The following is a 14,205-nucleotide window of genomic DNA, read 5'->3' as shown; positions in this document are numbered from 1 at the left end:
GCTCTATGCTTTTTACGCTATGTATGTTGCTATTGACATTAATGCCTGCTAAATGTGTCATATTGATTGCATTTGAACAGTACTTTGCTATTACTGCCGCTGGTGTAGAAGTGACACGATGCATTCATGAAGTTGTCTGGTTAACACAGTAAATACATACAGTAGTATCTCGTTTTTGACACAGATTTTCAGACAATTAATGCCTTCAAGCCATCAAAGCTTGTGTGTTTTGTTGATTTGTTGATGGCGTACTACAGAGGCTAGCTTCTTTTTACATTTGTATGACAGTTGACAATGTTCAAAAATGACTTGCATGAACCATGACATGACGCCTTCCTTATTCATCAATAGAGAGTTTAAAGCAGGGGTCTCAAACTCAACTTAACTGGGGAACGTTGGTGGTGTTGTCTGGGCGAGGCTGGACCACGTTAAGTAGTACTCAAGAAAAGGGTTTCATGTTTTGTAGCATAAGAACATGAACGTACAGTCGTCCTTTACTTTATCGCCACTTGAATATTGCTCCCTCACTATCCATCCATCCATCCATCCATATTCCTCCACTTATCTGCTCCCAGCAGATCCTGAGACCTTCAATCAGTTGAGAGACATAGTCTTTCCTATATGTGTCCTGGGTCTTCCCTGAGGCCTCCTACCGGTCGGAAATGCATTCTTAGCTGCCTCTTTTTTTAGCTCTTTTTATATCTTTAGAATGCACAGAAAAGTGAAAGATCCGTATTCATGTCTCACATAAGGATTGTGGATGATGGGCACAATTTGTTTTCAAGTATTAGCAAATACGTGTAAATATAAGCATAACTTTTATTTAGGTCGAGTAGTTAGCGCGCAGACCTCACAGCTAGGAGACCCGGGTTCAATTCCACCCTCGGCCATCTCTGTGTGGAGTTTGCATGTTCTCCCTGTGCATGCGTGGGTTTTCTCTGGGTACTCCGATTTCCTCCCACGTTCTAAAAACATGCTAGGTCAATTGGCGACTCCAAATTGTCCATAGGTATGAATGTGAGTGTGAATGGTTGTTTGTCTATATGTGCCCTGTGATTGGCTGGCGGCAGAAAATGAATGAACTTTTATTTACACTTGTGTGGTACTCTGTTATGTTCATTATGTTAAAATATCACTCCAACCATTGCCTGTATAGTTAAAGGTTTTATGGTGGTGACAGAACAGATCTAGAACAGATTCATTTGTGTTTTTTTTTGTTCCAGCCCCTGATGAATTCAGTATTTGTACAAAGAAAAAAAAAGCAAAGGAAAACAAAAGCACCTGCATACTACTAATTCTATTTGAATCCATGTGTTGCCTTGACAGCACACAAGTCATCGTCAGGCAGGCTCCAGCAATTGGGTGGGTGCTGCAACTCCATCTAGCTGCAGCTCCCAATCAGCTGAGCTGAGCTGAGCTCAGAAGCAGTCACATGTCTTCTCTGGGTTTGTGTGCTTTTTTTCCCCCTCCACGTGTCAGGGTAGGAGGCGGGACCATAACAAACGTCTGATTGGTCAGGGCTTGTCACCAGCTTGTGGGCTTGGAGGACTTGTTCTCTTAAAGGGCAAGGTGCCGTGTTTTTATCCCAGCTCCTCAAAAGAATAAGCTTGTGGCAACCAAATCTGCCAACAACTCATACTGCATATTCAATTTCAGCCTCAGTCTCCTCTAATGTATTGCAACTATACATATTAAATTAATTAATGCATAAAATGTTAAATATACTGTCCAAAGAGGCACTCTTTTTGATTATATGGGCTGTCACTCAACTGCCGATCATTTATAGAACCACTTATATACCTGCTGGTCTGTGTGTATCATCACCATGTGCTATAAAGCAGTGGCTAGCTCGGGGGCCATTTTCTTCCCAATGTTTCATTTGTGTAGAAAAATCATTGGAGAAATTGTCCAAGGTGTGACTGTGAGTGCGAATGGTCATGTGTGTGTACAGTATGTGTCGTGTGATTGACTAGTACCCAGTAGAGGGTGGGATAATCCAGCTGGGATTGACCCCAGCTCACCCTGGAACCTAAATGGGGACAAGTGAATGAATGGAATGATGGATGACAAACACATCTATATTTTGATGTGTCATTTTGCAGAAACTGACCAATATCAGAGAAATGTAATAAAATGACTTACAGTAAGATTTTCATGTGGTAGAATTTCCTAAAAGACAAATATCAGTTGTAGCGTTTCAGTGTGCCGATCAGTATGATGTATTTGCAAAACATGGCTGCCCCTCCCTCCCCTAGCCACATGATCATGAAGGGCGTGGTTTCGGTTGTATGGGCGTGGCCTTGTGACTAGAGCGAAAAACAAGCTCCCGCCACACCGCATACATCCACTACCCGCCGTAAAGACAGGAGGAGGCTACTGTGGGTCTCACCTCCTTGGAAACGAGTGCGTGCAAATTATCAAAATACCACCCATCAGAACGGAAAACGCTTTTGCTGGCGGTGAGTTTTATTTGGCTTGCTCTTTATAAGGAAGAATGACGTGTCTGTTGCTGTTTAGTGCCCCCCCTCCCCCGGCAAGGAATAGCCTATAGGGCATGCCCGGGCAAAATCGGGATTTTTGGCGACTAAGTAAGTGTTCATTTTGTAGGCTCCATGCTGTCATATTCTTTTAAAGCGGCGACTTTTATTCATGTTGACTTTAGCTATGTTTCTTCAAAGTCCTGCGGCACCAAAAAAACAATAATTGTTTTGAAAAGTTGCCCACTATTAAAGAAACTAATAGCATTGGTGACACAATCACCTTTCTAATGCCATTTTGATTATTTATCTCAACATATTTGCTTAAAAGTGACCTTGATAACATTTGTTAATATATCCCCAATGTGTTATAGTTGTTTTGTTAGGGGCTAACTTAAAACAACCGTGCTAGGTGGCGTATTATACATAAAAATGTACATGCTAATGTTATTGTTGACTGTTGTCAGTTTTAAGTGTCATAACTCTTATGGGTGTTTAATGTGTCGATCATCATTGGGTTCCTTCCATGCGGTTTAAGACCCTGAACCTCCAGTGATGAAACATTGCAGTTCCCCTTTTTTACGCTCCTCCTGTCATATGCACCGCTGGTTCATTGAGGTTAATAGCGGGGCTTGAACTGTGCACGCACGGTTCCGGTGCACAGATGGAGCAGCAGAGGGAGACACTCGATGCTGCAGCTTTTGTGGTGGCTGACAGGCCTGCCCTGCCGCCCTGGGGCATTCATGGACCATGTTTGCGTGTTGTTATTGTGTGTCTGACACCATTACCATTGACCACCCTGTTCTTTGACATGGGTAATGTTGGTTTGGATTGTAGGATTGTGCAGAGTGACATGATATCGGAGAGGGAGTAGTTGTGTTTGCTTAAAGCACAGATAATCATTGTTTTGGCTGCAGAATGTGTTGTTTATTCATTTGACTTGGTAAGAGCAACACTGCAGCACTCAATTTTAACACAATATCAGTGTATCCGGTTTCAGCGTTTGCATTTATCAGCCCCTTTTTTGTCTCCACTTGCACAACAAAAGACGATGGACACTCTGGTATGACAATAAAGGTGAATAGATTGTGGCGGACAGCGGCGTGGTGGCAACAAGGAAGGAAGGAGTCTGTTACGGATGGCGCGAAAGCCATTATCTCCTTATGAAACGGCTGTGGTGTGAGTCACATAACAGCCTAGGCGCAACTTTGGTTTCACCCGCGCCCGCCGCCTTGTTTGTGCTTCTGCCAACAGGCAGCTCTTTGGTGATTGCGCGGCAGAGCCAGTCAAGGGGAACGTGGCTGTTGTTGTCGAGCAGCTGCAGTGTGCAGGAGGAACTTAATCCATTGGCATCGCGTTGTGTTCCGTGGCACCTTGGTCCAAATGCAGTGCAAACTCTGTGATCAAACACAATCCGTTCCAGGATGGCGCTGATTTGTTGAAATTTCGCCACATAATAACGGATAACAACTGGCCGTATTTGAAGACACATTTTTAAGTGGAAAAATTGTACTATTTATACTATCAAATTGTACTGAGCAGCCATGACGCAACCCACCTGCTGGGCTCATTTGCATCAAACACCAAGCTGAAAAAAATCCAAAGAAAATGCACCTGTGGGGTTAATGTTTCTGCTGAGTGGGGGGGTGCGGGGGGGGCACCTGTGTGGACGTTTTGGCTTGGCTGGCAATGAGATTCCCATTTGGCACATTAGCGTGAACAGCTTGACAAAATCTGCCGCTTGTGTGGCGTTTTTAGCCACCCACTGGACCCGCCTACACAGGGCCTTTCCATACATTCCTCCGCTGCGCCGTCTGCAGTGAATGACTTTATTATGAAAGGGAAGATCACTGCAGCCCAAGCTGGTGCCGTATATCAATTCACACTTGTAGCTTATGCTAAGCGGCGTGTCGTTTTTTTTTTCTTTTTTAGTATTACCTCACATAGCATAAGCTCCTTACGAGGCATTACGGTGACTAATGATTCATTACCATTTTTTGTTTACTCGCTGAGATCATTTTCCAGTTGCCCCGAGGGCAAAGTTTGCACTGATAACAGGATGTTATGTTTATTTCTGTATTTTATTGTTGACCTCATAACATATCACAGTTCCGAACCACATTGGTATGTCACGCATCTTTACGTGCGCTAAAGTTTCCGTGTCACCTCCCGTGTTTGTCCCACAGGGAGTTTACCGCTGAGGCGTCGGATGGATGATGAGGAGGAGGACATGTCACGGCCCATCTCACTGCTCTGGGGAACGCCCTTCAGGGACGGCAAATACGAAGACCCGGCCATGCAGCTCCAATCTCGACGGGCCCGCTCTGCCGTCAGCATGGCCGCGCCCACGCCGCGCAGCCTCAACAACAACGGCATCAACTCGCTGGCCTGCAGCTTGCAGCGACAGCCTCGCGTTCCCTTTCACGGTAAGACGGTGACGTGTGTTTATCGCAACTTCTTTTTATACTTTTATTCCAGTAAATTAAGGCCGTTAAATTAAGGACCGATCAATTGTATTTCAATGACTGATGAAACGTTTATGGTTCTAGTGTATTTAGGAATTGAACAGATGATGAAAATGGCAAAAAATCATTCATTCATTTTTTACCGCTTTTCCTCACGAGAGTCACGGGGGGTGCTGGAGCCTATCCCAGCTGTCTTCAGGCGAGAGGCGGGGTACACCCTGGACTGGTCGCCAGCCAATCACAGGGCACATATAGACAAACAACCATTCACACTCACATTCATACCTATGGACAATTTGGAGTCGCCAATTAACCTAGCATGTTTTTGGAATGTGGGAGGAAACCGGAGTACCCGGAGAAAACCCACGCATGCAAACTCCACACAGAGATGGCCGAGGGTGGAACTGAACCCTGGTCTCCTAGCTGTGAGGTCTGCGCGCTAACCACTAGACCGCCGTGCCGCCCGGCAAAAAATCAGTTCAATGAAAATCCATTTAACACAATGCTTGTCCTAAGTAGGGAATTCTGTGAAGTTATTGCTCATTTTACAAATCTATTTTGATGATTACACGATAGCATGCAGGATGCTGGTGCCAGCAACTTGTGCAGTGGTTTGTACAGATAATAAAAATTCAGGGCAGAAACTACTGGCTTAATAGCTTGTGTAATCCTGCTAACTAGCAAGCAAACATACCGCAGTGAAAACATAACCTCCATGGCGTAAGTGAGTACACACACACACAAAGGTGCACTTAGCCACATAACCACACACATAAATCCGCCAGTTTAACTCCTGTATTGTTTTACGACGTCTAATCAAATCAGTGTGACATCACCCCCAAATGAATCGAAGCCACGCAGAAGCAAAAGGGGGCATTTGTTTGTCGACTCAGCGTCACGATGCGAGGGCCATTGTGGCGGGGGTTTAAAGTCGTCAGCACGCAAACAACACTGACTGTCATTAGCCTGTCGCTCAGTGTAATCTAACCAGTAATGGATGTCATGCCCTTGGCTCGGCGCCACACCAGCTCCTCGACCCACTTGAGAGGGGAACCAGCGAGGCACTCTGCACGTGACACAATGACATTTAGAAAAAACAATCGCTTTCTCATGGAGCGGCATGACAGCAGAAGCACGTGGAGGGTAGAGGCGGCGGCGGGTAAACTCGATGACTTTTGTTGGATTGATGAGGTGTTTTCCACTTTTGGTGGCGTTTGCCCGTGTCAAAAGTTTCCATCAGCTGGAGGATTTGGTCAAACCTGTTTCAGGAAGTACAGTTGATACCGTGTATGTTTTGACTTTGTTTGCTCAGTCATGTGACGAGTAAATCCTTGTACACCCCCTTGGCATGCTATGCTACACAACCTAAGGCACCTGATGCTCACCTTCTAGGACTGCGCTCCCGTTTTCCCTCTCCGTTTGAGCCTCTGGAGGACCGAGGAGAGAGGCGAGCAGAAGAGGAGGAGAGGAGGAGACAGGAGGAGGATGACAGGATGGGGGGGAGGCCCGGGGAGCAGGCGGGGGTGAGCGTGGAGACTCAAATCGGCCAAAAACTAAGAGAGATCGGAGACAAGTTCCAGCAGGACCACATAGACCTGGTAAGCTTGGACGGGCCATAGCAGTGGCTACACTTCCACACACGTCTATGCTGTGGTGTCGGCTTACAATAACACAGCGGGAGATTGTGGGTGTCGGTGTTTGCAGTGATAAGAGCTCACGCTCGCCACATGATCAAAACTTGGTTAATGAATAGAAGAACCCGCATGAGGGGTCACGTTTCTTATCTGCTGCTTTTGTTGTTCAGGCTCCGTGTTAACAAGGCGTGGTTAGAAAGTGTGTTGACTGCGCCGTTAACTCAGACAAAGACAATGCAGCCAGACAGACAGAAGCAGAATTATTTAAAATAATGGGAGACAAAGATTGAGAAAGCGAGGTGTGTGTGTGTGTGTGTGTGTGTGGGCTGACTGTTTATCTGCTTTTCTAAAAATAGACTCTCACTCATACACTCATAGACCCAGTCAGCAACATGACGACTAACCACAATAGCTCACTTGTCCTGCCTCTTCAGTGTGTGTGCGTGTGTGTGTGTGTGCGTGTGTGTGTGCGTGTGCGTGTGTTTGTGTGTGTGGAGCCACAGCAGAAAGATAAGACAGCACATTGTCTTGTTTTGTTTTTCTTTGCCTCATTTGCAGGATTGTTGTTACCAGGATAACTTTATGACAAAGTTGACCAAAGTGCTGCCTGCAGCACATTCTAAAAATATAATTTTACAAGAAAACTAAAAAAAACAGCAAAAACTGATAATCAGCAGTAAAAAGTGTAATCCAGCCGGAAAAAAATGGTAATTTTATGAGAATAACATAATTTTATGAGGAAAAATAAGGTCATTTTAGTTGCTTATGGTTTCCATATTATAGCAAAAAGATGGTATTTTGTACAAACGTTATATAATAACAAAGTAAGGAGTAAAGTTGAAAATTTAGCAAAATGAAGTTATTAAGGATAAAGTTACAATGTGACAACAATAAAGTCCAAATAATGTTGCAAAATAAAAAAGGGGGAACAAAACTCAAATTTTCCGAATATAAAGTCAAAATATGAATAGAAAAAAAGCTGTGTTTCTAACACGAAGGAAAGTATGACAATAAAGTTCTAATAGTATGAGGAAAAGTAATACAATGTTAGTAGCATAGAGTTGAAATGCATTATTTGTAAAGTTGTCGTTTTTGGAAAATGGTGAAATAAGGTGTAAATATTGTAGCCCTGGGTGGAAAAAGTTTGGACACCCCTGAATTACGATGCAGAAGCACTTGTGATCCCTGATGGAAGTTGAAAGTGTGTGTCTTTTTTTGTTGTCTTGTTGTGTATGCAAAGTCAAAATAAGCCAGCATCCAACCACACGGCCCGCATCACTTAAGACTAGACTAAACTAATTAATGAGTGGATAGATACCGGCGACGAACCCAGAGATTGTTTAAATAAGCTGAGCGGAGTAGAAGGAAGGCAATTAAGGACAATTAGTGTTACATTTAGCGGCGTGGGGTTCACTTCAGTTTAGTGTGCCAGCGTCAAACAGCCCGTGGCGGGCTGCCGGAGAGGCCTTGATGTTCACGAGCGCAGGAAAGAGATAGGATTGCTTATGCAACAGGATGCAATATTGGAGCTGGCCTCTTTTAGAAGGGAGCCTGTGGGAGCAGCACAATCAGACTACTGCTGCAGCCTGCAACAAGAGCCTCCTTCATGTGTCTGCAGCCCACGAGGCTTGCAGGAGCCAGTCGGGAACGCTCTACGTTTCCTTTTGCTTTGTTTTTGATCATTCTCTTAGTTCCAAGAGAGCCCACGTGTTCCCTGAGTGCATGTCTAGTTCAGAAGATGCATTTTGTCATGATTTGGGATCTTAAGGTCTCACCGAACGGGTGAGAGAGTCATCAGGGCCGACCCTCCTGGAGGTGCACCTGTGCAATCTAATGAAAGTCCAGACAACTCAAATTCAGTGCTTGAGAAATTTTTTACAAATAAAATAAAAATAACAAAAAATATTTCAACTGAAATACATTTATCACAAATATATTAGAAATAAAATAAAAATAACCCCAAAAATATTTAACCTGAAATACATTGCAGATACATTTATTCAAAATAAAAATAACAACAAAAATATTCAAACTGAAATACATCACTGACAAATTTATTAGAAATAAATAAATAAAAATAATTTAAATATTGTTTGAACTGAAATACAGTGTTTGACAAATGTGCAAGAAATAAAATAAATATTTTAATATTTAAGTTTTCCTCAGGAATGCAAAAAGTGAATATAATTTGACATCTTAATCAAGAAAAAATAATGTTCATTTACAGTTTATAATATTGTTTATTTGCAATTTTTAAATGATATATGATATTTTATGATAGTTATAGTGTCACATTGTAAAAAAATACAGTCCTGACAAGTTTATTAGAAACAAAATTTTACAAATAAAAATAACAATATTTGAACTCAAATAAAATCTAAAAATGTTTTAAAAAAATAATTAAAACTATTTTTTCTTTTTAAAAAAAAAGCTAATTTGGCATCTTCAGCCAAAAATACCAAAAAGAATGTGCTTTTTTCGAGCATATTGAAGGTCGATGGGTAGCGATGTATGTAGTTCACGCTTCCATTTAATCATCAAACACATCATTACAGTTGAATAGCCTGAGATAGTCATGTGGCATTTAAGGACGCCATGTTAGCATGTTGGGTAGCGTCAGGTAAAGCCATCGAGTGCGCGTGAGGTCATGGTTTGCACGCGCTGCAATCATCCCATGGAAACAGAGCAGCCTCTTTTGTCTATAGTCTTAACCCAATGGCTGTACCTTAAACACATACATCAATGCAAACATCAGAAATGTTGCGGTTCCGTCCCCGAAACTGAATGTTATTTTTATTTCTTGCAGTTCCTGAGGCACCAGAGACAAAACCTGCCCGCCTGGATGCGCCTTACGATGGCCCTGTTTGGCTTCCTGTTCCCCAGACAGCCTCCAATCCCTCGCCTGAGAGGAGAGCAGAGGTGAAGGGCTCGGTCCCGCCTTCAGCCTCCGTTTACTCCCCCCCTCCTTTACTTGTCACGGGACCAGACTTTTGAGAGATGGCACTGTAAGAAGGAAGACGGGTTCGGATTTCGTGTTTAAATCAACTATGAAGAAGAGATAAAGAAAACTCTGGTCACCGCTGGACGGAGACTGATGGCATTTTTTTTTTATTCCCCCCCTTTCTCCCTGCCCCCACCTCATTTTTTTAATTTCCCCCTCCCGTTCAAGAAGAAGCCATTGAGTTTGAAGAGATATTTTGGAAATACTTGTAAGATGACCTATTTTGTACAGCTCTTTTTATTTCAAGTCTCGGAAGGAACTCTCATCATCAGTCCGAGGAATGCCTTATGATTCTCTCCCGCCACCGCACGGAGGAAGTCAAACGTGGACGCCTCAAAGGACTCCAACCACAAAATCCACCCCCAAAACTCCAAACGATAAGCCCTGAACTTGACCTTTGCCTGTTTCACACTGGCTCATTTTGCTGTCATCCGTCAGCATCCCCCACGCCGGGCGCATACTTGAATTTACGCCATCATCGGCCATTTTGAACGCAAACGAGCACAAACAAATGGGTGGGTGGGTGGAATGAAATCAAGAACCGCTGCTGAGAAGGTGTCGCCATGAAGCTTCTCAGGACAATCTTTGGGCAAAAGAAGTTATTGACGTTCCTCCACTGTATGGCTTCAAGTTACACAAATGCACTTAGTTGATCTTAAATATAAACAGCATTTAAATGTAAACATATGACCATTTTAAATGAGGTATTGGTGATTTTTCAAACAGGGGTGTCCAAAGCTGGTCTGCAGCTTTTTTCTTTATTGGCCTGTGGCACATTATGGAAAAAAATGGAACCAAAATAGAGCAAAATGTCAATTTTAATAACTAGTATTTGATACAAAGTTTGAATTCCTCCTAAGGACACCCCTTCCTGCACTTTTTAGGGGAATTTTAACCCGTTATCCACAATCCTTTCGTGCATTCTAAAGATATAAAAACAGCTAAAGACAGGAAGCTCGCCGTTAAAACACATCCAAAAACATGGTTTTATATCCATGCTGTCACCATATTGTAACAGGTACATTCATGGTAACATGTTACGGTATTTTGCTCATTTATAGGCATTGATTTCACATAGCAACATAGAACGGACACTACACCTAGCGTTACCTTTTCCAAACTTTTTCAAACACAGCAGCATCAATGTGTTAACCTTATTAAGGATGTCCGATATTAGCTTTTTTGCCAAAAAATGATCTGACTCTAATCCAACTCTTAATATCAGCCAATACCAATATGTGTAACATGGCTTATCTAATGTGGTGGAATGAACACATGTGTTATATACAGCATTTAAAAAAATATATACATTTTTATGATGGGGAAAATACCGATAATAACCGATTTTGCATTTCTATGCTGAAATCGGACATCCCTAAACGTTCCTTTTCGCTAGTGGCCTGAGGCATTGTGAACGAATGTGTGGTGAAGCTACTCACTAGCCAGCTAGTAGCTAGCCGGTGTAGTGTGGCGAGGTATCACTATGCCAGCAAAGTAATTTTTAGTGTAAGAATGTTATTAATAAAAAGATACATAAGGATTGTGGATGATGGGGGCAGTTTTCCTTTAAAACAATGCAGGTGCACTGGAGTGCAGTACTTGGCGCGTCCAGCAGTGGTGCTGTTTAGCAATGTGAAGTTCCTCTCCACCCATGCAAACTTTTCATGATTATTTGCCACCTAAAATAATATTTAAAAAAAAAAAAGAATCCATGAATTGTTAATATACTTCAACACGGCCACTGTTTGTTTTGACTCCACACATAAAGTTGGATGTATTCTGAACTTTTTGAAGACACTGATGGGTTTTATTTGTTGTTCTTTTGAGGGAGTAGTCGACAACCTGATGCTGTTTTTTTTCTTGTTGGGAATGGAGTGAGACCTCCATGCAGGACATCATTGATGGGAATTTGATAAGGTTTGTTTCCTGCAAACACTGAACGCTGAGCCAATTCGGACCTCTCGCTCTTTTTTTTTTTTTTTTTAGCCTAGCATTACGTCGGGTTACTCCCCAATGGTTTTCTTAATTTATTGACTTATTTATTTGGTGTATATTTGCTACTGTATAGACGCTAGCTCGTGTGTGTTCTCCTCGTTGTTGCATTCAGCCGTGAGGGCGTGGCCCGGGTGGCGACGTTGGTCTAAAAAGCCATGTGCCTCGTGCGTTCTCACGAGTTCCAAAAAAAAACGGACAATCAGATGTATAAAACGTGCCTTGTGAGACCTGCTCCTTTCTGATTATTATCATCATCATCATCGTCGCTCGAATGTCCGGCGTTTGATTCTCACGAGGCACAGACATCTTCGGCGGGAAGAGGCGGCTTTTCTTTTTCTATCAAGACTGTTTGCAATCAACATGCACTGTACAAACACTCTTTCTACTCCTGTGTGCTGAACATCCCTCTCTTTTGTAACGTGCTGGAGGAGTGACCCCCGCCATCCCAGCCGGGCTGAGCTTTTCCAAGGAGGAACGAGTCACCGCGGTGCCCAGTATTATCAAATGTACGCTTCTTCTTTGGGTTCAACCTTCAGTGTCTTTAATATGAGATTTCTACTATCACTATCGGAGACGGAGTGCATCTTAACTGTCAAGTGCTGTGATGACTTGGTGTTTTTTTTGATACATTTAGATATGAATTTCAACAGCGAGACAATTTGTATTGAACGTTTTTCAATTTTTCTAAGAGAAACAAACTTTTTGGCTTTTTTTCTATAATCAATGTTGTGGCATTTTTTTTTTTTGGAAGATTTCTGCTAAGTCTGCTGTAACACTCAGTTCAAGGGCTTTTTTTCAATATCTGTATAAAAAAAAAACTGCATGTCAGACATTCCTGATGATAAAAGAGGCTGTTTCTTAAAGGGGTTTTGAATGTAATTTCATAGACGGAAACACAAACTCAACTAGTGGAGCGTCTTTTGGATTTTTTTTTTTTTTTTTGGTTTTTGTTTTCGGGTTTGTGCGCGGCGTGAGTCTTCACTTTGCTTTCTTCAGAGTGGTCTCAAGGATTTCACACTCACGTTTGTCCGATGAAGCGAGACCCAGTTCAGATGTAGCAGTTTGTTTTCTTCAAGCATCGACCGACTGTGTCGTCTTTGGGACTGCTCTGCGCACTTCCCAAACAAACTAACTAAAAAAAAAAAAAAAAAAGGCGCACCACGGACAGAAGGCGGGAGCTTGTTTTTTTTTTGTTTGTTTTTTTTCCCCCCCAGTGCAATATGCTGTACATAAGAGCTTGGCTCTGCAAAATCTTACAATCTCTTTGTTTCTTTTTGATGTTCAATGGGTACTTTGCTGTTCTTTGTTTTGGTTTTTTCCATTAAAACTTTATTGTCAACTGAAAACATTTTGTTTCTCTGTGAATTTTACCAGAAACAGTTCATTCATTCATTCATTTTCTCTCGTGCTGTTTAGGGTTGCGGGGTATGCTGCCGCCTAACTCATCTAACTTTGTACAAGACGTGACCCAGTATTACGGCCACAGTGGGAAAAAAATAATAACCTCAGATTTCAAGAATAAAGTTGTACATTTACGAGACTAAAAGTTGGACATTTACAGGAGTAATGTCATAAATTGAAAAAAAAAGTAGTCAATTTCTGAGACAAATTGTTGTAATATTGCAAGAATAAAGTGGTAAATTTATGAAGAAAAAATGTGTAAAATTACAGCCTTTTTCTCATAAATTTACAAGAAAAAAAAATGTCAACAATTAAGTCATAAATTTAAAAGAAAAAAAATTACCATTCACGAGATTATAGTCATAAATTTACAAAACCAAAATTGTTTACGAGAAAAAAGGCAGAAATTTATTACCTTAAAATCATAAATTTACAGGAAAAAAGTTGTAACTTTATGAGAAAAAACCCCATAAAATTCCAAGAATAAAGTCGTGAATTAATTACAAAAAGATCGTAAATTTTCGCAATTAAAGTTGTAAATTTACGAGAAAACAATATTACAAGAATATATTTGTAAATTTACAAGATTAAAGTTGTAAATTCACGACTTTTTAAAAGTTGTAGTGTTAGGAGAAACAAATATTAGGAATATCAGGTCTGCAAAAGTCATAATATTATGAGAAGAACATGCAAATACATCATGCAAATATACAACAACAAGTTCCATACTGTAAGTGTGAGCAACATTTACAAGTCTATTAGCCAGTTCAACGGTCCCGATGTCTCACACGAAATCCGAGCGTATCCCTGAGCCTCGCTCAATGGAGGCATTTCATGCGACCAAGGGCGTCACTTGAGCTGCCCCGTTTGTGGGGGCAAGGTGGAACCTTACGTGACCTAGGAGTTAGCCGACGTCTCCCTGAGGTCGCAGGCTGACACACATAGCGAAGGAGGCCTGGCCTGATCCTCATCAAGGATAATAAGACCCAGTGTAGCGTTGCCAGGAGAGCTGCGGCGTGTTGATATTAAAATGTTGCAAGAGCAGTTATAACTGTCACCTCTGGGCCTTGTTTTCAACACTCTACACACACACACACACACACACACACACTCGCAGGGAGATAGTGCCTGTGTTGTTTCTGTTGTCTGCAAACAGTGTATTGCAGTAAGTGAGAGTGGCTGTATCCTGTTTAAACAAACCATATCAGTCATTGTCAGGCTGACTGTTTGCG

General features: G+C 42.0%; 1 protein-coding gene across 1 annotated transcript; it reads left to right on the top strand.

Moving 5' to 3' along the window:
* The first annotated feature begins 2,292 nt into the window (after positions 1–2,292).
* bmf2 (BCL2 modifying factor 2) lies at positions 2,293–12,585 on the top strand. Its single transcript, XM_058056254.1, has 4 exons — positions 2,293–2,459; positions 4,664–4,903; positions 6,335–6,540; positions 9,383–12,585. The coding sequence occupies exons 2-4, from the start codon at positions 4,687–4,689 to the stop codon at positions 9,497–9,499; spliced, it is 540 nt and encodes a 179-aa protein (XP_057912237.1). The 5' UTR covers positions 2,293–2,459; positions 4,664–4,686; the 3' UTR covers positions 9,500–12,585.
* The last annotated feature ends 1,620 nt before the right edge of the window (positions 12,586–14,205 follow it).

This window comes from Doryrhamphus excisus, chromosome 19 (assembly GCF_030265055.1).
Source record: "Doryrhamphus excisus isolate RoL2022-K1 chromosome 19, RoL_Dexc_1.0, whole genome shotgun sequence".
NCBI classification, from domain to species: domain Eukaryota; kingdom Metazoa; phylum Chordata; class Actinopteri; order Syngnathiformes; family Syngnathidae; genus Doryrhamphus; species Doryrhamphus excisus.
The sequence above is the reverse complement of the archived record's forward strand: the minus strand, read 5'-3'. Positions and strand labels throughout refer to the sequence as shown.